Source organism: Rattus norvegicus, chromosome 3 (assembly GCF_021556685.1).
Source record: "Rattus norvegicus strain SHRSP/BbbUtx chromosome 3, alternate assembly SHRSP_T2T, whole genome shotgun sequence".
Taxonomy (NCBI): Eukaryota; Metazoa; Chordata; class Mammalia; order Rodentia; family Muridae; genus Rattus; species Rattus norvegicus.
This window is the reverse complement of record NC_141536.1, coordinates 144,363,388-144,389,700: the sequence shown is the minus strand read 5'-3', so window position 1 is coordinate 144,389,700 and position 26,313 is coordinate 144,363,388. Positions and strand designations below refer to the sequence as shown.

The following is a 26,313-nucleotide window of genomic DNA, read 5'->3' as shown; positions in this document are numbered from 1 at the left end:
TGTCTCGTATAGAAAAGAGAAGGCAGTATGAATCTTCTTAGTATGGAGGGACAGATGAACACCACATAATTGAGTAGATGTTATCTGAGGTACCCAGCGCAGTGAATGGTAAAAGCCCTGCAGGAGGACAGGAAGCCTAACAGGGTTGTTCTTGTTAGAACAGGGCCCAGATTGTTGACCATGAGATGAGAATGTTGGGTTCTTCTTGGTTTTTTTCATTTGTTTGTTTTGTTTTGTTTTGTTGTTGTTGGGTTTGGTTTTTGTTTTTGTTTTCATTTTTGTGTTTGTTTTTGTTTTTTGAGACAAGAATGTTTTTAAATTCCAGCAAAGAATAGGAAGTGACAAGACCAAAAATTCAAAAACCAAAACAAACAAACAAACAAACAAACAAACAAACCAATCAAAACGTGCTTATGCAGTCCTCACACGGCCATTAGTACAGTCCACTCAGCTCATTCCCTCCTCACATTGGTACATCGGGCAGTCCACTCACTCCCATCTTGTAGGAGGGTACACACATCCGAGAGGAGGGAGAGCAGGCCTTGGTGTTCCTGTCACAGACAAGTGGCATGGGGAAGCCTCCTAAATTGACGGTCAAGTAAACACGAGGTCATCCAAGGACCGGAAGAACTCGCGTTGATTGGGTGGAAGTTTGGTCTGCCTCCTTACTTCCTCACATTAATTCATGATTCTCAGAGGCTCTTCCCGGTTGTTACTTCCAGTCTCTGTGTGGTGGTCCTCAGAGACTTGTCTTAGAGCTTTGTCCAAGAAAATGGCTCACTCAAGACTAAAGACTTGGCTTCACTACAGGAAAAGTGAAGAGCTACAAACTGAACCGATTGCCATGGAGTGAGCGCTGTGTACAGATGCTGGCAGTCTGGTCATCTGGTCATAATTTGCAGTGAATACGTTTTCATGAGTCAACTAGTTCTTTTCTGGTCAACTAGTCCTTATTCGTAACGAATGCTTTTCCATGGATGTATTTCCATCCATGTATTTCCATGGACGGAAGCTCTGGGCCTTGGAGACTAGTCTGCCTTTCATGGGTCAGAGTGATTAGTTGTGAGTCAAAGGAGTTTATATAGAGGAACCTGAAGGAAACAAGCATTGAGGTGGGCGGGAGGATGTCAAGAATTGTAGTTAAAATTATAGATCTGTTTAGGTAGCCAGAGCCATACACGCAACCCGAGCAGGAGTTTTAGTTTGTTTATCCCTCAACCGTAGCATTTACATCTGTGGCAGACCTCAGTTTGGTACTCAGTGTTGAGTGACCCTCAAGTCCCATCTTCAGGAGAGGAGACGGCCTAATGAAGTCAGGGGTATCAGGGTAAGGCTGCTGTTAGGCTGGTGATGGTGTAGATCAGTGCTTTCTGAAGCCCGCCATGTTCCATGGTTTAACGTATTCAAACCTAGTTTGTTTGGTTTTTGAAAAAAAGTCCTGCCTGTCCTGGTCTCATTTTGTAGACAAGGCTGGCCTCAGACTCAGAGATCTGCCTGCTTCTGCCCCCGAAGCACTGGAATTAAAGGCGTGAGCCATCTTGCTTGCCAGAGGCAGTTCTTGATGAAGATGGACAGACAGGTAGCTCTCCCTGCCTCCTCCCTCCTCCCATGAATCACAGGAATTTTTGGCCAACATTGGGTTCAACCTTGCATTCCTGCATAAATCTTTTTGACTGTGATGTTATATTTCTTAACTCTTGATGGGTTCAATTTATTTGTTTTTATACATTTATTTCGGAGATGGGATTTCATGTAGTTGAGGCTTGAACTTTGGATCCGTCTCAGCCCCCAAGTTCTGGGTTTAAAGGCCTGAGCAACCACACCAGCTTCCTTAATTTTTCTTTTTGTTTTGCTTTTGTTTCAGTTATTATTATTATTATTTTTTTTTGGTTCTTTTTTTCGGAGCTGGGGACCGAACCCAGGGCCTTGCGCTTCCTAGGTAAGCACTCTAACCACTGAGCTAAATCCCCAGCCCCATTTTTTTTTTTTAAAAACATAAGTTCTCTTAGTTAGGGTTTTCTTTCTTTCTTTCTTTCTTTCTTTCTTTCTTTCTTTCTTTCTTTTTTTTTTTTTTGACTTGAAAATCCATTGGAATATCTTTTATTGACAAGGCCTAATAACACAGGGCTGTAGTGTAATAAGTATTTTTGCTGTCCCATTCTTATTTTTTCTCCATCTTTATTAAATTGGGTATTTCTTATTTATATTTCAAATGTTATTACCTTTCCCGGTTTCCAGGCCAATATCCCCCTAACTCCTCCCCCTCCCATTCTATGTGGGTGTTCCCCTCCCCATCCTCCCCCCATTACTGCCCTCTTAGGGTTTTCATTGCTGTGAAGAGATACCATGACCAAGGCAACTCTTATAAGGACAGCATGTGGGCTGGCTTACAGGTTCACAGGTTCAGTCCATTATCATCAAGGCAGGAGCATGGCAGTGTCCAGGCAGGCATGGTGCAGGGGAAGCTGAGAGTTCTACATCTTCATCTGAAGGCCTCTAGGAGAAGACTGGCTTCCAGGCAGCTAGGATGAGGGCCTTAAAGCCCACGCCCACAGTGACACACCTACTCCAATCCAACAGGCTGCACTTCCTAATAGTTCCACTCCCTGGCCAAGCATATACAAAGCATCACATAGTGTTTCCCTGCACATATGTGTGCCTGTGTGTCTGTGCACCACTTGCGTGCCTGGTGCCTGTGGAGGATAGGAGTGCATTGAAACCCATGGAACTGGAGTTACAGGCGATTGTGAGCCTCTGTGTAGGTACTGGGAACTGAACCTGGGTCTTCTGCAAGAGCAGCCTCGACTTTTAATTGCTGAGCCATCCCTCCAGCCCTTTTAAAGTTTTTTTTTTTTTTCATTTTGTTTGTCTGTTTGTCTGTCTTTGTTTTTGAGACAGTCTCTTGAACTGTAGTCCAGGCTGACCTGGAACCTGTTATGTAGGGTAGACCTTGAACTCTTCAAGTCCTAGGATGATAGGCATGGGCTACTGCATTCAGCTTGCCCTGTCACTTCAGAAAGGAAAGGAAACCTGTACATGTCTTTTGTCAGTACACTGGTTTATTTAGTTTTATTTACTCACTGAAGCGTTGATCATGGATTACTGACTTGTTCTAAAGACCAACACAACTCTTCAAAAATTGAGTTTTGGGTTTTAGGTTTGCACACACACACACACACACACACACACACACACACACACACACACTACAATGTGTTAGTGCAAAGTTTAGTGAAAACACCTATCATTAAGGCCCTACAGATTGATTGATTTTTTTTTTTTTTTTTTGGTTCTTTTTTTCGGAGCTGGGGACCGAACCCAGGGCCTTGAGCTTCCTAGGCAAGCGCTCTACCACTGAGCTAAATCCCCAACCCCACAAATTGATTTTTTATGTGTATGAATTTTTTGCTTGTGTGAGTGCATGTGTGTGCGTGTGTGCATGTGTGTGTGTGTGTATGTACGCTGCATGAGGTCCTGTTGCTCTGCAGTCCAGAAGAGGATGTCATATCTCCTGCGGCTGGAATTACAGAGGATCGTGACTCTCCCTCCATGAGAGGTCTGGTCCTTTGTAAGAGTTGGGAGCATTCTTGGGGTTGGGAATTTAGCTCAGTGGTAGAGCGCTTGCCTAGGAAGCGCAAGGCCCTGGGTTCGGTCCCCAGCTCTGAAAAAAAGAACCAAAAAAAAAAAAAAAAAAAAAAGTTGGGAGCATTCTTAACTGCTGAGTTGTTTCCAGTCCCCTAGAAAATTTAATACTGTATACATTGTGAAAAGTATTTCATGTTTATTAGGGGATTTTGTTTGTTTTATGAGTCTGAAGAGAAGACATGCTACCCCCCACCCCCATCATATACTAATTAATAGAGGCTCTGAGGGAATTTCAGGGGTTTAAGTTTGTTTTAACGTATGTATGTATGTATGTATGTATGTATGTATGTATGTATGTATGTATGTATTTTAGAGATTTTATTTATTTTATGTGAGTACACTGTTGCTGTCTTCAGACACACCAGAAGAAAGATTCCATTACAGATGGTTATGAGCCACCATGTGGTTGCTGGGATTTGAACTCAGGACCTTTAGAAGAGCAGTCAGTGCTCTTAACCACTGAGCCATCTCTCCAGCTCCTATTTATTTTTAAAGGTGAAGATAAAATGGAGAGTGTGAGGCCAGTTGAGCTACAAACCATTTCCCAGTCAACATGGGCTACATGAGGTCTTGTCTCAAAAACAAAACAAAACAACTGTCCCTCCCCCCCAAAGAAAAATCTAAAACAAAACAAAATACAGTGCTGGAAGGTAGGCTCATGCCCCGCTTAGCTGAGGGAACATGAGATCTGCAGTCTGATAACATTTAGGGACATTAGAGCTTCTGTAGACATGACTTGAGTTTGCTTTCGTTCTTTATCTAGAAGATCAAGATCGCGGCCCTCCGCATGTACACAAGCTGTGTGGAGAAAACGGACTTCGAGGAATTCTTTCTGAGTAAGTGACCCTGATTGTTCTGGAAGGCACTATCCACCGTCGATTTCTGTGGTGTGGGTTTGAAGTTTGTTTTTAAACATTTGCTTTGTGTGTGTATGTTGAACGTGTTTACTCATGTGAACACATGATACTCATGTAAATACATGATACTCATGTATCAGCCAGCGGACTACCTCGGTGTTATCTCAGAAAGACTGTCTATGTCCTTTGAGACATGGTCTTTCATTGGCCTGGCGCTTACCAGGTAGGCTGTGCTTGATGGCTAGGGAGCCCCAGAGATCCTCTTGTCCCTGCCGGCCCATCACTGGGGTCCCAAGCATAGGCCACTATGCCTAATACTTCACCTCAGGTTGAGGTGGTCATGCCTGCATGGTAAGTAAGCACTTTGTGGACTGAGTCACCTCCCCGCTCCACCCCTCCTCCTCCTCCTCTCTTTTTTTTTTTTTTTCGGGGCTGGGGATCGAACCCAGGACCTTGCGCTTCCTAGGCAAGCGCTCTACCACTGAGCCAAATCCCCAACCCCTCCTCCTCCTCCTCTTCTTCCTCTTTTTTTTTTGTCATAGTTTCTGGATGTGCAGCTAAGGTGACCTTGAACTTGCGATCGTATAGTCTCTGCCTCCCAAGTGCTCGGTTTACAGGCCTGTGCCACCACTCCCACTCTTAGCATTTGACGAGGACTTTTTGTCAGTAATTTCTCTTTTTGTTTCTAGTTTTTAATTGTTTTAGTTGATCCTGATTCTTCTTTCTATTCAAAGGCTATTGACCCCAAAGGCTTATTTAATTTTATAACTTACATCCAATTGATAAATTGTTTACCAGAGGATTTTACTGGTTTAGATGACTACTAACAGTTGATTATATCAATACTGGGTTAATTTAATGCTATAAACTGTAATTATTAGCACAGCTAACTAAAATAGCCATTTGTAAGGACATTGGAAAATGTAAGGCACTTCTGTGTCCACAGACTTTAGAGCAGTGGTTCCCAACCTTCCCAATGCCATGACTTTAATACAGTTCCTCGTGTGGTGGTGACCCTAACCATGACATTATTTTCATAGCTACTTCATAACTGTAATTTTGCTACTGTTATGAATCATAATGTAAACATCTGTGTTTTCCAATGGCCTTAGGTGACCCCTGCGAAAGGGTTAGTCTACTCTAGCAGGACCTCGATCCCGCAGGTTGAGAGACACTGCTTCAGAGAGAAACCTGTGTTCTGTGTTCACACAGCTGGCACTTACTCTGCAGCCGGTGTCTGCACATGATGGACGAGGAGTGCCTGATGCAGCTTGACTGCTTGATAACTACATTGGTTGTTTAAAAGCTCAAATTGGTTACTTCACTATTTCAACAGATAAATATTAGTTAGGGAATTACAATACTATACTGAGGTTATAATTTTAATTTTGTTTACTGGTTTTCTAACTGTGCTAAAAATTACAGTTTATAGCATCAAATTAATCCTATATTGATATAATCAACTGCTAGTAATGATCTAAAGCAGTAAAAAAAAAATCTATTTTCTTGTTTATCAGGAAAGACAGCTTTCCTGCTTCTTCATAAACAAGCAGTTTTTTTAAATTATTTTTTATTTATTTATTTATTTATTTTGTATATGAGTACACTGTAGCTGTCTTCAGACACACCAGAAGGGGACATCAGATCCCATTACAGATGGTTGTGAGCCACCATGTGGTTGCTGGGTTTTGAACTCAGGACCTCTGGAAGAGCAGTCGGTGATCTTAACCACTGAGCCATCTCTCCAGCCCAGTCTTTTTTATTATTAAAAAAATTACACAGTGGGGATTTAGCTCAGTGGTAGAGCGCTTGCCTAGCAAGCGCAAGGCCCTGGGTTCGGTCCCCAGCTCTGAAAAAAAGAAAAAAAAATTATACAGTGTGCATATGTGTGTGTACACGTGAGTATGTGTGCACACCAATGCATGCACACACATGTATAACAGCATACATGCCACAGACCCATGTAGAGGTCAGAGGACAACTTATAAAGGTTATTTCTCTCCACCACGTGATTCTGGGGTGCCACACTCAGCTGTGAGGCCTGGCAGCAAGCACTTACCTCCTGAGCCATCTTGCCAGTCCTGAACTGTTTTTTACTATACAAGAAATTTGTCCAAAATGAGAAAATATACTGTCTTCAAATGATAAAAAAAAAATATTGAATTAGTTTCTTAAGTCCATGTGCGTTCCCCTGACCTTTTAAATTTAATTTAGTTTACTTGATTTTTTTTTAGCATAATTTTTATTCATCTGTTTGTGTGTTTGTTTTTTACATTCCAACTACAGTTTCCTCTCCACCCTCTCCTCCCAGCCCCCTCTATCCCATCCTCTCTCCCTCCATTTCTCTTCAGAAAAGTTCAGGCCTCCCATGGACAGCAACCAGCCATGGCCATATCAAGTTCCAGTAAGACTAGGTGCCTCCTTTCCTGTTAAGGCTGGACGAGGCAGCCCAGTAGGAGGAAAGGGTCCTAAAAGCAGGCAGCAGAGTCAGAGACGGCCCCTGCTCCTGCTGCTAGGAGTCCCAAAGAAGGCCAAACTACACAGCTGTAATATGTAGAGGGCAGGCTGTCTGGTTGGTTAGTTGATTCTGTGAGGCCCAGGTTAGTTGATTCTGTGAGTTTTCTTGTGGTGTCCTACAATCCTTTCTTTCCCTCTTCCGAAGGATTCCCTGAGCTCTGCCTAATGTTTGGCTGTGGGTCCCTGCATCAGTTTCCATCAGTTGCTGGGTGAAGCCTCTCTGATGACAGTTGCGCTAGGCCAAGGTCATGAGTATAGCCGGATAGCAGTAGGAATACTTTTCTTGACTTTTTTTTTTTAATTTAGAAAGTAACATTAAAAAAACCAAAAACAAAAACAAGAATCATATCTGGAGCGGGAGAGATGGCCCAGAAATTAAGAGCACCTGCTGCTCTTCCAAAACCCTGAGTTTGGTTCCCAGCATTCACACCTCAGGGCACAACTGTTAACTCCAGTTCTAGAGACTTTGATGCCCTCTTCTGGCCTCTGTGGGCACAGCATGCGTGTCATACACATACATACATGCAGGCAAAACACCCATACATATAAAGTAAAAATAATTAATCTTTAAAAACCCAACAAGCCCGGTTGGGGATTTAGCTCAGTGGTAGAGCGCTTGCCTAGGAAGCGCAAGGCCCTGGGTTCGATCCCCAGCTCTGAAAAAAAGAACCAAAAAAAGAAAAAAAAAAAAAAAAGAAAAAACCCAACAAGCCTAACATATCCACCTAGTGTTGGTTGTCTATGTTTGTTTGCTGCTCTGGGGATTGTACCCATGAGAGCTTGGCTAAGGTCTGCCTCTAGCCTCCTCCGGCATCTTTTTTCAAAGAAACATCCTCAAGGTTAGATACCTCGGGGAGGAAGATCACTTGCTTACAAGAAAATTCACAGAGTCAAGCATAAGGACCTGAGTTTGCTTGAGTGAATGTGTGAATGTGTGTTGTCAACCTGGGCATGGCCATGTTAGGACCCCATAGCCTCAGACCCATACGGCAGAGCTTCTCTCCTGAGGCTCTGGGATGCAGAGCTCTCCTCTGGTGTCCGGGTGTGAGAGCTGGCACCGTGTGTAGAAAATGTCCTCTGTAGCTTTCTCCCTCCAGAAATGTACAGCAGGATGACTGCAGTGCACAGACTGTGTCTACTGGGATTGGCTAACCTTGTCTGCTCGATTATCTGTGTGCCTTAACCTTGGCCACCTTGTTCAGCAGGGTCCACAACTCCCTCTCTGTTCAAATCTCTGTAATAAACACTCAGCTTCTGAGCTGTTAGTTATGGTTTCTCCATCTAAGACCTTGGGCCACCTGAACCTGCATTTCTGTCTGTGTCCATGTGTCTGTTTGTCTTTTCTTCATTACCTCACTACCCCCATTCGAGTTCCTTGAGCCAACCAAGAACACAGCAGCCAGACATGCCTGTAACCTGAGCATTGTGGGAGGGAGGCGACAGCCGGTGGGTCCTGGGAGCTTGCTGGTCAGCCAAAATGGTGAGCTCTCCCTGTCTCAAAGGAGCGAGGTGAAGAGCCATAGAGAGCACATCTGATACTCCCCTCTGCACTCTGCATGCACATGCATGGATGCACACAGAGGTTCATATGCATGGACCCCACATACACACTGTGCACACAGAGAAGAAAAGGCAAAAGTTTATCATCAGATATTCAGTACTAGTTCAATTAATTATTCATATTTATTATAATTATTTTAGATGAATGTTTGTTTCCATCCCCTGTTATTAAAGGCTCCTTTTTACATGTGTGAATGTGTTGTCTGCATGTGTGTCTATGCACCACATGCATGTGGTGCTGCACAGAGCCCAGAAGAGGGCGCTGGAAAACCTGAACTACAGTTACAGACACTTGTGAGGTGCTGTGAACGCTGGAAACCAAACCGGGGTCTTCTGCTAGTGCTCTTAGCCAACGACACATCTGTCCAGCTCCCTGCAGAACATTCTGGAGTTTGGATTAATATTATAGTTTCAAATAGAAGACAGTTACTCCATAAGTAGTTAGTGTTCATATTTCAGTTCATAGCTTGCGACTACCAACCTAAGAAACGTTTCTGAATGTTGTTACAGCTACATATTTATAGCTCACACTTATTTGCATTCATGTTTGTCCCTTTAGGGGTTTCACAGTCTTGAGGGATAGTAAGTGCTTGTTGTATTGTTTTTGTTTTGTGTTTAAAAGCAGTTGAGGCTTAAAGAGCCTCAGTGCCTTGCCCAAGAGTGCCCAGCCAAGCCTTGCAGCTGTGTTGTCTGGCTTGCACCTCAGGGATTTTCCTGCTGGAGCACGCTGACTTCTAGTGTAACCACACACTAGAAGTTGTAGTGTGGCTTAGAAATTCGGGGTTTGCTTTATTTTGGCGAGAGCTCGGTCCGTGAGACGTTGTGTTAGTGCTGGGCACTCGAGTGTATGCACACCATGGTGTGTACCTTGGTGAGTGTGGCCTGACTTTGTCCTTCAGGGCAAGTGGCAGTGAGTTTTCCGCCGATCACACTCTCCTTGCAGGTTTTCTAAGACTTAAAGTAGGCATCTGCCTATTAAAATATATGGTACAGGCTGGGCATGGTGGTGCTTGTGAGGCAGGTCTCTGTGAGTTCAGGCCAGCTAGTACTGAATAGAGAGATCCTGTCTCAAAACAAAACAGCCACGAAAACCTGTAGCATAAGTAGGCATTGCTGTCCTAACTTGTCCTTTTAGTACTCAGAAGAGAGAGGCTTGGGCATTGCCGTAAACTTGAGGTTAGCCCATTCTACTTACTGAGTTCCGGGCTAGCCAGGACTACAAACAGCCAACCTACGGCCTGTTTATTTGCTGTGGCCTTTTTTTTTTTTTTTTTTTTTTTTTGCTCGATTTACATTTTAAAATCAAACCAAAGGAATTCCAAAGTGTGGCTAGTGAAGGAAGAACAGGTTTGGAAAGTACCATCTGGAGGCAAAAGATTTAAAAGAAAAAATCTGCAAAATAATGAGAGTGATTTTCTTGTGGTTTGGATTCTAAGGACGTTAATGGGAGTTGGAATAAAATACGGAGATTCATGTATTGCTTCCTCAGATGATACCTTTCAAGTGGCTAGGCCCACTTAGGTGTTTGATGTAGGACTTGATTACAAGTCCTGAGGACAGAGAGCCTTGGGTATCTGGCAAGTGTCATTCTCCCTGACTAACGAGAGGCTGAGGCCGTTTCTTGAAGACCGTGTGTGAGCAGGTTGGGTCATGATGTGCTGTGCCTGTCAGCTTCTTGGACAGTTCTCCCTCAGATTCCAGAGACCAGCGTGTCAGAGGCAGAGCGTGTGAAGGCTGAGATCTAGAGCGCTCCCTGCATCTGAGCAGCCCGATACTTTGCGGCTGTTGTTTCTGGGATGCTCTGTGGCCTTGCCCGTCACATGAACATGCCTGCTGAGTGATGTAGTTTGCTCCTGGTGCTTTGGAGCAGAGGTGGTCAGTGATCGAAGCTCGAGCTTAATTCTGAATTCTCGAATTCCTGTCTGTGGCTCCCTTTGCCTCTAAGAAACTGATCACCGTAGGGAAGAGGATCTAATGAAGAAATTCGGGGCCATTAGTTGAGGTTCCAATCCACTTTGTGACACAGTTTCAAGTACCTGATGAGGCTTTTCAAAGACAATTTGAACTGTACTTTTTTAGTTCACTGTGAAATGTCATCGATGGGTATTGAATACCTATTTTTTTTTTTTTTTTTTTTTTTGAGATGGTCTCACTATATATCCCTGACTGGCTTTGAACTTGATACATAGAGTAGCATGGCTTCTACCTCAGATCTCTTCTGCCTCCCTAGTGCTGGGGCTGGTGCTGGGACTAGAGGCTTGTGTCACGACCTCTGACTTTGCTAACTAAGCACTGTGTAGGCCTTTTACGTCTTGTATGTCATCATAGCTCTGAGGCAGGCCCTCTTGTTCTGCCCACTGATTTATAGCAAGAAGGAAAGTGGACCCCCAGAGAAGCCCAGAAACATCACCTAGACCTGCTTAAAAGTAACAAGGTCTAGATTTTGAATTAAGTACTCTGATCACATATTCAAAAGTGGCACAATCACACTCTGGTGACAGTAATGGATTTATTTAATTTTACTGAACTTTGTCCTTTTTTTGGTGTATTGGAGCAGGAGTGTGGTCATGCCAGTGTCTCAGGGTTTAGCCCTGACGTGTGTAAACACTTTGTGTTGCTCATAGTCAACATTCACTCGTTGGTTTGATATTTCTGAGGTTTACTCTGTGGCTGTCTGTTCTGACCTTCATGGGCACAGGGCCTTACTCACGTGGCAGCTCTCCTCATCAGCCCTAAGCTGACCCCCAGAAGGGAAAACTGTGACCCAGGGCCAGCTGCTGACCTGTCTGTCTGTCTGTGCTTTCCAGCCCAAGAACTGATTCCCCATCTGAGGAAATTGGACAGGCTCCTGGAGGCTGCTGGGAAGCTGTGGTATAGAGGTAGCCCTTGGACAGACTGTCCCGTACAAGCAGCCAGACTTCACTCTCCAGATTGAAAGACAGACTTCCAAGAAAACCTTTCTTTTTAATGTTTTGTTCTAACATCCAAAAAAAAGACCCAACTTGAAATCCGGGCTTGAGAGTTTCTCGGGGCTATTCTTGTTCTAGGTGGAGGGCGGCTGGCCGGCACTCAGATGGCATGGGTCTTAATCGCTGGATGGCTGGTCAGGCCGGCCTCCAGCTCCCTCCTGCTGGGCTCAGAGAGGAAGTCCACTTGACAGCTGCTGGGCACCACCCAGTAAGCTCACCCGAGATTTTTGGTGTCCTTCTGTGACAGACCTGGATTCAAAGCCCAGCCTTGCCACCAGCTTAACGAGGTAGCTGCCCAGTGCTACTTGGCCTTCTGATCTGTTTCCTTCCCTTAAAGCAGGATCATGGTATTTCTTTCCTGCGCAGAGGTAAAGATTAAGAGAAATACTGTAAAAGATGATTAGCATTGCACTGGGCGTGGAGTATGGCCCTTTTTCCACATCCTTGAGTAGCAGTCCACACGCTGCAGATAGAATCAAGGAAGTGTGAATTTAATCCCAGGTTCCTCACTTCACGGTTTGTGTTGTACTGAGCAGTTGTCTTAATTCCACCTGTCGGGGGCGGGGTGGGGTTGGGGGTGGGGGTAACATAAATACCCACGTGCTGGGGGTATTGGACAGATTTGTTGAGCCACAGGCTGTGAAGCACTTATTACATCTGGCATATCATCCGCCCAGCCACAGTGACCAAGGACTCCCGATAAGTGCTGATTATGGTTCTCCTTCCTAGGGTCCTGCCCTGCGTGTCCACTCTTAGTGACCCTGGTTAAACATCACCTTACTGAACGCTGACTGGCAGAGGATACTTTGGGGGGTGGGGGGTTGGTGGGTATCCAGACTGTATACAGACTATGTAGCCCAGGCTGGCTTTGAATTTGCAGCGCTGCCCTGCCTCACAGGACTGCAGGATGTGTGCTGGGATTCTAGGCCGGCACTGTCATGCCTTACTCCTCCTTTTTGTGAGTTGTCACTTCAAAAGACAGATTCTGACACGAGGGCTCACATGCCCACTAATTTTCTCCCATTCACTCGTCCTTGTCGTGTGAGGAGGGGGATTGTAGTGGGGATCACTTAGCTGACCAGAGGGCTTGCTTAGATGTGTGAGACTTGAGAGGCATGGATGTCTGAACTGAGACCTGGCTCACAGGGACTGAAACAAAGAGCCTCGTGTCGTCCCTGGGGGGGCTAAAGTCTGGCCTTTGAGTGGCTGCCGTCCGTTTCCCTGTTCGGCCCTAGCTCCTAAGAGTTCCGCTTTTCTCCTCCCGGTTACTTGGGTAAATTCACTCGGCACATTCATGGCCATACCACATTGTCTTTAAAAACTTGGAAATGGAGACCAGAGGCTTACCCTTTTCAGCAGGGCTCAAGTGATTACAGTAGCTGATGGTTAAGGGGAGCAGGAGAGGTGGTGTTTGCTTAGCATTTCAGACCTCAAGCCAAGAAAGGGAGACTAGCACAGAACTCGATGAAGTTGGAAGGAACGTTAAGAAGTCGTGTCCGCCATGTTGAGTGTAAAACGAGGAAGTCAGAGGGAAGAAGCAGTCTGCCCAAGGCTGCCAGGGGGTAGGTAGCACGGCTGGAGCTAGAAGGCTGGTTGTCTGCATCCAGTGCCCCATCCCACGGTCTCACAATAGCATAATCAGAAACAACATCCTGCCCTATGTTTGGCTGAACAGACTCCCACAGTGGTTAAAACAAGTCAGCCTGCCTCCTCCGAGCCTCACCTATTTACACTATACTGTTATTTTCTAGGGTGTCAGATGCCCGACACATTCAACTCCTGGTTTCTTATAACCCTGCTTCACGTCTGGTAAGTGAGGTCATCATATGCATGTGTGTGCTTTGAGATGCAACTCTCCTCGGGTCTGATTATATGAATGGCACTTGTTCAGGCGTGAAAACCTGTCCTCTCATTTTCATAACTGGCGCCTTGAAGCCCATTTTTATTAAAGGTCAAAGCATAAACCCAGAAAGAAGCTAATATTTGTAATATTTTTTTTTTCAAAGAGCACCTAACAACATGAATACTGCTATCAGTGCCTCTAAGAGACTCTCTGAGGCTGGATGGAAAAGTTCCCTCCCTCGGCTGTTTTAGGAAAGTTCACATTTACGTAAAAGTGGTTTGAATTGTGAGAATCCGTGGTCATTTTCATCTCTGGTCATCAGAAACCTATAACAAATTATACCACTGACATTTACGCCTGTGCCTCTGAGTGTGCATGCAGGTTAGAGTCAAGCCAGATTTTTTGCATGTGAAAATATTTAACACCTTAAACAGTATTTTTTTTTTCAGCTGTCAAGTAGCCTCCCCCCACCAAATCCATTTTTCATCTACGGTTACACAGCATTAAAGGTCAAAGGGGTATATAGGAGTCGTTGAGGTGGGGGCTGGGGGAGCTGCCAGGTCTTGGGGGAGTAAACTCTGGAGAATTGGTTACTACATGGACCGTAGCGAGTACTCTGGAGTGTGGGGATGGCTGCCTGTCAAAGGACCCTTGTCCGAGCCTGCCTTTAGCTGAGCCTTGCACCACAGGCTGGCTACTGTATAACGGTGCTCAGTCCTGATAGTCTCTGCGGAGCTCCTCTTTCCAAACTCACATCTTCCCTGAGTTTGGCTGAGGAGCCTGAAGGGGCAGTTTATTTCATGATTTTTTTTTTTTTTGAACCTTCTAAACCAGTAGTTTATAAAAGGGACACTGTGCCCTGGGCACTTTGCTGGGTCCTAGGGTTGGCCCTCAAGAAGGCCAGCCCAGTGAGGGAGATAGGCCAGGTATAAACTGTATTGCTAAGTTGGACAATGTATATAAGTGGTGGTTATAGGAGAGAAGGGTGCGCTCCGACTGTTGGAACCGGTCCTAGCACTGTTAGTCCTCAGGTAGATACTGTACCGCTTGTCAGGCGGCTGAGAAGGCACACTGTCTGCCTTTGGTGTCCATGGTGAGGGTTGAGCCCAGGGTGCAGGGAGGGATACTGGATACATTGAGAAGAAAACTACTTTTTTTAAGAGCTGAGGACTGGATGGTAGAATTACTCATTGGAAAGCGGGAGGGTTGTGAGAAGGCTAAGCTGTCCCCAGAGGAGCTCAATGATAATATTCAGAGCCTGTATGAAAGACTCTTTATTGCCCATATAGCTAGAGGTATCTGAGTGGGAGAGGGAGTGGATGGCAAAATAAAATATATAATCCCTGTGACCACATCCCAAGGTCAACACCTGACTAATGGCTGAGAGAGCCTTAAAATTACTTGGATTTCTTTAAACTTTCCAAACTGTGTCTACTCAGCTCTTCTTGCTGAAGGTAACCCTTTTAGAGGAGTGGGGTGTCCCACCACCAGTTAAGTAGAAGGGGGGCATCTGTTCTCTGTCTTTCTCCGACCCCTTCCTTGCTCTTACTTCTTACTGTCTATGTAGGTTTTGGTAGAATGTCTCAGCAGCCTTTTTTATTTGAATCAGCAAATCCTTGTCAGAGACCTACTGTGTGTTCGGGACCATAAGGTGCTGGAGAGAAGGCTGTGCTACAGTTCACACATTCAGGAAACTGTGGTGGAAGGCGGGCCTGGAGGGCTGTTGTCTATAATAGATGGTAATAAAATGTCTGAAGAAAAGCCCAAAGAAAAGCTATAGAAGCACGAAGGTAGACCTTCATCTGATTCAGTGGCAGGAGGGAAGTCCGGGACCTACAGAACTCGGAGTATTTGAAGGCAGCCAATTGGCTGAAGTATTTGGGGTAGGTTTGTGGAAGAATGTAGTCAAAGGGTCACCAGAAAAGTGGTCTTCGGCCCAGTAGTGCAGTGATTTTCTGAGAACTGTGGGCGCTCCTTTTCCTAAGGAATAAAAACAGTTAGAAGAGGGATGGATCTGTCCAACAAGTCTGTAGGAAAGTTGGGTACTTTCCTAATCCTGTTCCCGCAACTCTGAGATCCCAGAGTATAAACTGTAATTAAGAGTGCAGTGAGCAGGGACACCAGAGGAACACGAATCGTGGTACCTGTGAGGGAGGAGGCGAGGAAACTCGGAGGTCTGGAGGCTTGGGAAACAGTCGTAAGGACAAATCCCCACCGAGCAAAACCACAGCAGACAGACTCCTGGTAAAGGAAAGTACCCTGATGGGAGGCTTTCCAAAATGGGATCCCCTGGTCCCATGGTGATCGTCACCCACAGATGCTGGGCCCTTACTGGCAGGTGAGATAGGGACGGATGCTAGCAGTCCTGTAACCCGATGACGTTACACTTCTCCTGTCCACTCTTTCTGGTCCCATACTTTTTCTGTGGGTTGAAATTAAAGGCTGCAGACTCGCTTCTGTCCCTTTGTTAGTTGTCCATTCAGTGAGCTTACAGCGCTGCTGACCGTGTGTCCGTTGTCTCTGCTGAGCAAGGTCAGTATTGACTGCAGCTGCTGAAGGAGATGCCGTTGTTACTGAGCATCCCTACGTGGCCTTGATAGAACAGCCTTCCTGCGAGGCTCCTTGTCCCAGCCAGCCACTGTGCGTCCAGTCAGGTGCCTGTGCCAGAGACCCGGGAGCTCGCCTTGCCCTGTCAGTCAGTCAGTCATTAGTTTCCTCCGGCAAACTCTTCTGACCCTGAGCTACCAGTAATGAATTTACTTTGTAACCAGTATGCATGCTCCCGTGGGATGCGGACATGCAAAGCTTGTCTTCTCAACATCAGGAAGTGTCTGGTACTTCCTAGTCTGTTTGGACTAATTTTACCCAGAAGTTGCAGGTTTAACCCACCAAACTGCTTTCATGAGGGTGCAACCCCAGTCCCTGATAGCCACCTCTGCTCCCGCGTGTGAGCTGAGCATACCATTCATGTCCTAGAAGATGCAGTGTGTACCTCGACTGCTCTGTCTCTCCCACTCTGTGGTGACTTAGTATTAGTATATCCCTTCTTAGGCTGGGCACACTCTGGTTCTTTCCTCAATATATAGTTAAGGCATTCTGTTCGTTGTAAAGCCTTCCCTTCCCTCTGACGGCAGTTCTTCTGAGATTCTTTGGTAGTTCTTCTCATTGTAAACAATTTTTAAGTTTAAAAATCTGATATATAAAACCATAAAAGTTATAAATGAACTGTGTAATATTTTGATACATCCATATCTGTATTACATGATTTGTGTTTGCGCATGTGTATATGTCTGCATGTGTGTTTTGTGTGCAGAGCCCAAAGGAGGGTGTCTGCCACTGTGCTTTATTCCTCTCTCCTTAATAAAGAACAATGCAGCTGGACAGCGGTGGCCTCTGATCCCAGCACTCAGGCAGAGACAGGCAGATCTCTGCCTGGTCTACAGTGTGAGTTCCAGGACAGCCAGGGCTGTTATTCAGATAAACCCTGTCTTAAAAAACAAAGCAAAAAATAAGCAATAATAATAACTATTATTATTATTATTAATATATGAGCCATCATTTTAAGTCTCAGTCTCTCTGCCTGCCCACCATCATTTTGTAATGTTTAAATTCAAGTTATAAATGCCCTTATTTGTTCTTTCACTGTGAAAGTTTTTGAAGTTCCGGAAGTCAGTAACTCTCGTGTCAGCCACACTGTGTAAGTGGATGAGAAGGTTGCTGCTTGGGGTGAAGGGTGTGGAAATGATGTGGCCACTTCTTACACGCGTGGCATACCTGCACAAAAGGGCCCTGAAGCAGCTTCCTGGAAACCCAGAAGGCAGTTTTCAAAGCCATGTCTCTAATTCAGTTCCCTTGTTTTACACAAGCAGGGATGCTTCTGGTGATCTGATGACATTTGTCACAAGTCACTTTATGTCCCATATAGCAGTGGAGACTCTGAGACAAGCCCAAAGCTGACTCTGTGAACTGTTAATGCCCTGGTGTGCCTTCTTGGTGGCCAAAGGGACAGGGGTCTTTTTTTCTTAGTGCAAATAATGACAGAAAAGACTACCAGCTCTGAAGCGAGCGTGGCCTTTCTTGGCATTCACTGTCTGTGTCCTAGAAAGCCCTGGGAGTAGTAGATGTGTCAGGACTGCCATCCCTGACCTTCAGGGGTCCAGAGCCAGAGGACAGCCTGAACTGTTAGAGTCAGAAGTAACTTTTTTTTAATTTATTTATTATGTATACATCATACAGCTTTTTGTCTGCATGTGCGCCTGCAGGCCAGAAGATGACCCCAGATCTCATTATAGATGGTTGTGAGTCACCATGTGGTTGCTGGGAATTGAACTCAGGACCTTTGGAAGAGCAGTCAGTGCTCTTAACCGCTGAGCCATCTCTCCGGCCCCCAGAAGTAACTTGTAAAGAAGTTTCAAGGGCCAAAGAAAGATGGAGGGTGAGCATTAGGGGAGCCAGGTGAGACTCCTGCAAAGAAGAAAAGGAAGTAAGGTATGGCCGGGAACGGGCTTGGAAAACATACTGTCCCCGTCACAGTCCAGCCAGAGAACTGCCCGGCAAGCATCGGCAGCATCTTTAACACCACGCTGGCAGTTTTGATGTAGCTGTAGGGCATCCAGGCTCCTGCTGGACTCCAGCAGTTCAGGCCTGCTATATATGGTGTGCCGGGCCATGTGCACAGCTTCTTCCTCCTTCTCCTAGCAGAGGCTCTTCTCTCATCCACACACGTAAGTTGTTGAGTTCCTTTGTTTTTGTTCAAACAAAGGCCCTCACAGAACCGTTTTATTCAGCACATGACCTTTAGTACCCTGGTACCCGCCAGCCAAGACCTGGATCTTATGGATCTGGTTGCAAGCCCTGTGTAGCTTATGGTAGTTCATGTCAGGTGAGATGGGTTTTGCTTTATTTCTTATGCCACAGAGAAGTCTGGTGGTTACCATAACTCCCCCTAGAAAGCTTAGAGAGGAAGTTTAGGAAACTCACTAGAGATAGCCGTGTACATAGCCCCAGGAAAGGGTCAGTGGGCCAGCTCACCTATAAACAAACCACTCCTTAGTCAACTAAGAGGCCTGAGTGTGGCCATGCTGGCTTCTCTCTCCAGGCCTCAGTAGAAGATCAAGTAAGACAAAGAAACTCTATAAAAATCCCACTGGAGATTCCTTTATAGCTGTCAGTGTGGCAGACCTGCTCACTTGCCCACTGGTCACAGAATTCAGAATCAGATCCTCTCAACAGCAGATTTGGTTGAGCAAGTCCAAATTCCAAACATGGTTGTGTGAGACAGGGTGTTCAGAGCTGACAAAAATGTGGCAGGAGATCAGCATTAGGAACCACAAGGATTCTGCCCTCTCAGTTGATGCTGGGAAGAGTCATGGCCTTTCTTCTTGGCTGGAAGAGAGGAGAGACTCTTGTTGTTTTGACCATGCAGACAGGGACGATCTCTCAGGAAGAGGCTGCTGTGCTGGGCCTCACTGAGTCGAAGGAACTGTGTGTGTGACACGGCTTGGGGGGAGCCTGAGCTGTGTTTCAGCTCGTCTCTCCGCTGTGTGACTTAAGCACTCGAAAGGCAGAGAGCTGTACTAGATAAATAGTTGTGTAAGCGGAGGGAGGAGATAGGCACAGACGCATCAGGCCTTCTAGTGTAGAGCCTGTCTCCGGGCTGGCCTTATACAGAGCCTGGGGAGCCATCAGAGGAAGGCTTGAACACTCCTGTTTCCCTTTACTTTGCTAGCTGGGTTCTTCGCCTTCCTTATATGTAAAGGAGATGGGGATTATTTATGAGCCACTGGGATCACTGAGAGACAGGGACAGGGCTGAGGCTTAAAGAGGCTTAAAACCTCAGTAATAAATTGCAGGTTTAAGACCATCAGCAACTGTGGGAGGAGCATGGAGACTTGCAGCACAGCTCACCAATCAGCCTGCGTTTGGAGTGGGTGCTCACAGAGACTTGTTAAACAAGTGGTTAATGCAAGAATTTTATCATTACTTTCTTTTTCATGTTTACTTTGCATTCTTAAGGGTCATTTGTTTTAGTCTGTAAACCTTCCCTCCCCCAAAGAGCCCTTTTTAGCATTTAACAAAGGACCGGGTGTGGCAGTACAGGGCTGAACGAACAGGATCAAGGAGTTCAAGACTAGTCTGAGCCTCAATCCCTCCCCACCGCCCCAGCCCAAACAATTTAACACGAGCCTTTAGTATAAGGAGCACATTCACAGTGTCAACCCAGTATTGGATTGAGCTGTTTGGTTCAGTTGAGTAAATGTAGTAAACGTAGTATTCAGCATTCTCCAAGCTGACTGACTCATGCTAACTCTTACGGTACAGTCAGCCTGTGGCCTGAGTTAGCTTGGTCTTAGGCCTTAGGTCATCGAGTCTTTAGATGAGAAGTTGTGAATGGGTTTCATTAATTTCACTTTCACTTTCCGACTGGTGTCTCGTCTTTGGGTCTTACCTGGGAGTTTTAATCTGTTCTGTCCTAACCCCTAACCCCTAATCCTAATCCCTAACCCTAACGTTTTTTGGTGGCGATTACCAAAGATTATCTACCTTTGTGTTTTTTTGAGTCAGGGTGTCTCTGTGTATCCTAGGCTGCCCTAGAATTTAGGGTGTTCTCGCCTCAGCCTCTCCAGTGCTGGAGTCACAGACTTGCAACATTATGCCTGGCTCTGTATTTATCTTTAGTAGGATTTGGTTTCTTCCTTTCTAGGAGTGGCTTTTATCTTACAGGTAAGCTTGTATCAGCGTAAGCACATCTGTATATGTATATATCATCAAATGTGTACCCGGTGCCCTCAGAGGTCAAAGAGGGCATTGGATCCCGGGAACTGGAGTTATAGATGATTGTGAGCCACCAAGTAAGTTCTGAGAATTGAACTCCAGTCCTCTGCAAGAGCAGCCCGTGTTACTAACCATTGAGCAATCTCACCAATCCTCCAATATGCTTTTTCTAGTGTGATGCCAGTTTTAAAACTATGCCCTGTGCGGATTAAAAAGAAAACAGAGCCAATAGATTCTGGAGGTTTGTTCTGGTCACTGAGTGAGGCAAGCAAATTTAAGTATAATTCTAGGTGCAGGTTTCAGTGTTGACACTAGATTTGTAACTTTGGGGGGGGGGGATTATGCTCTAGACCTGGGGTTTTTTCTTCTTAAAAATCTTTTAAAAATTATTTTCCTTTTAAGTGTATGTATGTTTTGCTTACATGCATGTCTGTGCATCATGTGCATATTGGCCGTGTGTGTGTGTGTGTGTGTGTGTGTGTGTGAGTGTGTGTGAGTATGTGCATATGTGTGAGTGTGTGTGTATATGTGTGTGTGTATGTGTGAGTATGTGTGTGTGAGTGTATGTGTGAATGTGTGTATATGTGAGTGTGTATGTGTGAATGTGTGTATATGTGAGTGTGTATGTGTGAATGTGTATGTGTATTGTGAGTGTGTGTGTGAGTGTGTGTGTATGTGTGTATGTGTATTGTGTGTGTATGTGTGTGAGTGTGTATGTGTTTTGTGAGTGTGTGTGTGTATGTGTACTGTGTGTGTATGTGTGTGTGTATGCGTATTGTGAGTGTGTGTATGTGTGAGTGTATGTGTGTGAGTGTGTACATGTATTGTGAGTGTGTGTGTATGTGTGAGTGTGTGTGTATGTGTGAGTGTGTATGTGTATTGTGAGTGTGTGTGTGAGTGTGTGTATGTGTGAGTGTGTATGTGTATTGTGAGTGTGTGTATGTGTGAGTGTGTATGTGTATTGTGAGTGTGTGTGTGAGTGTGTGTATGTGTGAGTGTGTATGTGTATTGTGAGTGTGTGTATGTGTGAGTGTGTATGTGTATTGTGAGTGTGTGTGTGTGTATGTGTGTGTATCAAAGCTCTGAGAGAAGGAAAGAAGCATCTATAACACTTAGCAGCGTTTGTTCTTTTTGCTCCTTAAGCTTTTTTCTAGTCGTTTTTAGAATATTAAAAATTGCTGGATAAGCTGATTTCAGCCTAGACCAGATATTAGTCTAACTGCTGGGGTTATTGTGTGGTTGTTTGGTTGATTGGTTGGTTTTGAAGTCTTTACACCTGGGTAGAGGCCAAAGGAGAACCTTGAGTGTTGTCCTCACCTTTTATCTTGTTTAAGGTGGAGTCTCCTGGTGTTGTGCTGCCTGGGCTTGGCTAGAGGGCCAGTGAGTCCCCAGGGATTCACCTCTTCACGTCTCATGTCAGAATAGAGTGTGTAGGTGGTACCGTGGGGGGAAGAAAGGAAAAGCTGCCAGCCTTCGTGGAAAGGCAGACTTAGCCACTGGAGCTTGTGTGTGTCTGGACTGTACAGAAGGCTCCTGCTGCAGGGAGAGTCTGCTTGGGAAGGTGTAGGGAGGGGTCTTCCTTTTCATTCCTTGTACAGTTGGTTCAGAGCTAAGCAGGGGAAGAACAGAATGCCATGAGCTTTAAGGTAGGATGTTCAAGGAGCTGTTCACCCTGCAGGATATCCCAGGAAGCTGCCTGTGTCACCCCATGTGCCTGGCCTTCACAGCTCTGCCTTTTCTTTTCTTGGGAGAGTAACTACAAAAGTTCTTCACAATGGGCCTTTGTCTCTAACTTCTTATAGAGTTTGATTAACATAGGGGAAATCAATGAGCTTTTAGTTAGTGCGGGTGGCCGAGAGCCTGTGGCTCAGAACTTACATTTTCCTGACAGGACACTGGAGCTTCCTGTACATACGTTCTGATAGGAAAAGCGATTCTTGCCTCGGTTTTGTAAGGAGAGATTTGCTGTAGAGTTTATACTGATTGGTGCTTGCGTTGGTCACATATCCATGGACGAGTTTGGTGTAGTGCTTTAGGAGTAATTTGAACTTCTCTTGTTGACAGCCTTCAATCCCCGTTTTCTAAACTATTACGAGCGCCAACGTTTTAACGATGGAAGTTTAAAGACGTCACTGTTTATATTTCTCTCAAGAGGCAGTGCAGTCTTGTATTTCCAGGTCCAGACAATGAAAGAATTCCTCCAAGTTGTCCCTCTCCAGCCTTGGCGATGTTGATATTTAGTTGAAGTGCTGCGGCTGGGAGGGAGAGTTCGCTTCTCAGTGACTCAGCTGTTGAATGCCGGCAGGTCCTTCTCCCTGGGCTTCTCCTCCGAGCGGCCCAGCAGTCTCTTAGCCCACAGAAAGCCACTTTCTTAGCATGATCTTTCAAAGCCACCCAGGACTCCTCTGGCATCACCTTCCTGCTGCTTGTACTCTCCCTAGCCACAAATGGAGGCCATCACTGTTCCTTTGACACACGCTGACTTTTCCCTTGGCCCTACCTTTGTTCTCCATGTTCTGTCTGTTCAGAAGCCTTTACCATTTGTCCTGTCTTCACTTCAGCTCATCTTTCCAAGGCCCACGTATAATGTTTCCTTTCCCCTCAAGCTTTTTCAGATCCCATTGATCCTAAGGTAACCTTTCAGACTCCATTGTACAGTTTTTGTCTTAAGACACTGCCTTCTTTAATTTTACATGTATTTATTTTGTGTGTGTGTTTATGCGCACATGTGTGAATATGTGTCATGGTGTGCTGCATGTGTTGGTCAGAGGTCAGCTCTTGGGAGTCAGTTCTCTTTCTACTATGTGGGTTCCAGGGAGTCAGGCGTGGCAGCAAGTGCCCTTACCCATGGAGGAATCTTACCAGCCCCTTTCTGTTGCTTCTGTGTGCTTTGTTTCTCTTAGGAGACACATGGCTTGAAATTTGGACTCATGTCTTTGCCATCCGTGTACTCCTTAGTCATTCAGCCATGTTCCTACACATAGTAGGAGCTCAATTTATGTTCATTGGGTAAATTGTCAATCAGCTGAGAGTTCCTGCTGCTGCTGCTGCTTCTGCTGCTTCTTCTCCTTCTCCTTCTCCTCCTCCTCCTCTTCCTCCTTCTTCCTCTTCCTCTTCTTCTTTCTCCTTCTCCTCCTTTTCTTCCTTCTCCTTCCCCCTCCTCCTTCTCTGTGTGAGCGCTCTGTCTTCAGACACACCAGAAGAGGAAATCAGATCCCATTATATAGATAGTCATAAGCCACCATTTGGGTGCTGGGAATTGAACTCTAGAAGAGCAATCAATACCCTTAATTACTGAGCCATCTCTTCAGCCCTGAGAGTTCTTTATTTTATATGACCTTTTTAGCTGAGCTGCCAGTTGTCTTATAATGACATTAGAACAAGCTGTTCTGGGAAACCCCAAAAACCTCACCTCATGTTGATATAGTTAAGAAAGTGTATGGTCGGGGTTGGGGATTTAGCTCAGTGGTAGAGCGCTTGCCTAGCAATCGCAAGGCCCTGGGTTCGGTCCCCAGCTCCGGGGGGGGGGGGGGGGAGAAAGTGTATGGTCTGAAAAAGAACTGTGCCTTTTAAACCTCGGTGGGCAGGTGTATTAACAGACGACAGAATTTTCACATAAATGAAGAATTCCGTTACCTCGCCGTTGCTGGTGTGAACTGGCTCCTGTGACAGGTAAGCATCAAAATACACTGCGTCTTTTCAGGAGAGAGGCTGACGAGAACAAACTGATTAATTTATTAAAAAAGTTCTATTGAGCCTTGTCCAGTGCATTTTTGCTATGCAGGGTGCTCTCTGTCATGTGCTGTCACCTTTTCACAGCCTGTTTTGTTATGGTCTGTTGTTGTAGAAATATAAAAAATAAAATGCTGTCTTTTACCCCCACTTGGCCCGGCACTGCAGTCCCCCAAGCTATCTGCTGGACATCTTAAGTCTCAGTCAGCAAAGCCTCTCACCCGCTCTGCTCCATCCCATATCACACTGCTGAAGGCCTCTCTCTGAGCCTGGCAGCCATCTCTCTACCTACCTAGTTCCCAAGGCAGATTGCCTCCATGCCAGAAACACACATCCCAACTCTGCGGTGCCCCAGACCAGCCGCCCCACATTTTCTTACCCTTAAATCACTACATGAAAGAACGCACAACACAAGAACCTTTGACCCAATTGATAAGATATAATTGCTCACCTAAACATACAAAGCCCTGTACACATCCATCCCTTAAGAACATTTATAACAACCTGTAGAGGTGCAGCGTGGAAACTTAACGTCAGCCTCCATGTTGTCTCTGCTGGAGCTTCTCTCCCTCCTCTTCCGTTCCTGTTTCCTTCACACTTTTCTCCCGCCCATTCTTCCTTCTCATCCAATGACAGGCCTCATTCTATCTTGTACCTGCCTCACCTGTGATATCATCCCACAATGGTCCCTAGGTCTCGTATCTTAGGTACTAACTGGGTTCAGAGGTTAAGAGTTAGAATGAAATTGCCAACAGATCCACTTGAGGTCTATAGTGAACCTTTGATGGGGAAGCCATAGGCTGTGGTCTGGAGAGATGGCGCTGCAGTTAACAGCAGATACTGCTTTACAGAGGTTCTGAATTTGGTTCCCAGCATTCAACTTGGGCTGCTCACAACCGCCTCTAACTCAGCTCCAGGGATCCAGTGCCTTTGATCTCTGAGGGCATGTGAACTCAGACCCACACACACACATACACAGACACATGCACACACACGCACACACGCACACTCTCTCTTAAAAGTAAATCTTGGGGCTGGGGATTTAGCTCAGTGGTAGAGCACTTGCCTAGCAAGCGCAAGGCCCTGGGTTTGGTCCCCAGCTCCGAAAAAAAAAGAAAAGAAAAGGAAAAAAAAAAGTAAATCTTAAATAAAATGTTTGATGCTCACCAGAAATTTATTCTTTCATGAACAAACTTGTTTTCCCAATTTCGAAGCTGTCCATTCTGTTACTTAAATCTTTACTTCCCCTCTGGACAGTTTTTACTTTGTTCAGTAAACTTTCTCTTTGACCCAACCTCTGGTTTTGATTTTAATACTTGAGTAGACAAATTTAAGGCCCCTCGCCTGCTTTCTCTGAGGTAGATGTTCTTTGGTCTTTCAACATCTATTTATCCACTATTCGTGTGCATGTGTGTTTGTCAGGGCAGGCTGGCGAGTGCCGTTATCTGCTGAACCTCCTTGCCAGTCTGCTCTCTGTCTTTTTTTCTCCTCCTCTTCTATTAGTTTTAATTTTATTTTTAATTGGCCCATCGTACATATTTATAGATTATATAATATTTTGACACATGTGCGTTGTGTTATAATCAAACCAGAGTCATCAATGTGCCTACCGCCTCATGTGTTATTTCTGTAGAGTGAGAATATATAAAATGCCCCTTCTAGCCATCTTCAGATATACTACACTATTGTTAGCTATAGTCTCAGTACGGTGCAGGAGGACAGAACTTACTCCTTAATATGATTGGAACTGCTTGTCTCTTGAGATATAATGTTCAAAATTAGAATCAGTACCAAGCAGCTTTGGAGTCTCGCTTTGCACATTGGGAGCATACTTCAGTATCTAAAGCACATTAATTTGGGGTTGGCATCCCTATTGTCTTGCATCGAGTGTGTTCTAGCGCTCTCTCTCTCCTCTCCCCTCCCTCCCTTTTTAAGGCTCTTTTACATAGGTAGTTGTGACTCATGTATCCTGGACCTCTGGAGTTTTAGCTCCTAGACCCAAGTATAGGACCTTGTGTTTTCCCTGCTCAGATTCTGTGTGGTGCAGTCCGTGGAGACAGACTGTGGTGCTATCTTTCATTCACGTTGGGTCATGTAACACATTGTTCTTGTGATGATCTCGTCATCTGCCCATTTGATAAGTATGTTTTCCCCCGATTTAGTCATGGGGATGCTGAGACAGGTTGCATGGGAATCATTCCAATGTTGCGTGTAGATTTTAATCATTCCAATGTTGCGTGTAGACTTTTCTTTTACAACGAAGAGTAGTGAGACAGAGTCTTGCTCTGTAGCTCATGCTGGTCTTGAACTTCCAATCCTCTTGCCTCTACCTCCTGTCTACTGGGATTTGCATGTGTGTGTCCTCAGAGCCTGTTCTAATAGGAACCTGCTAGTTGATTTTCTTTTCTCTTCTTCC

General features: G+C 45.3%; 1 protein-coding gene across 3 annotated transcripts in view; it reads left to right on the top strand.

Annotated features, from left to right (window-relative positions):
• The window catches only part of Uqcc1 (ubiquinol-cytochrome c reductase complex assembly factor 1), a 92,519-nt gene that overhangs the window by 20,961 nt on the left and 45,245 nt on the right, over positions 1–26,313 (top strand). For all 3 annotated transcript variants that reach the window (XM_087654435.1, XM_087654434.1, NM_001109446.2), the window contains exons 5-6: positions 4,409–4,481; positions 13,300–13,357. In XM_087654435.1, the coding sequence (XP_087510561.1) occupies positions 4,409–4,481; positions 13,300–13,357 (131 nt within the window). The remainder of the gene's footprint in view (positions 1–4,408; positions 4,482–13,299; positions 13,358–26,313) is intronic.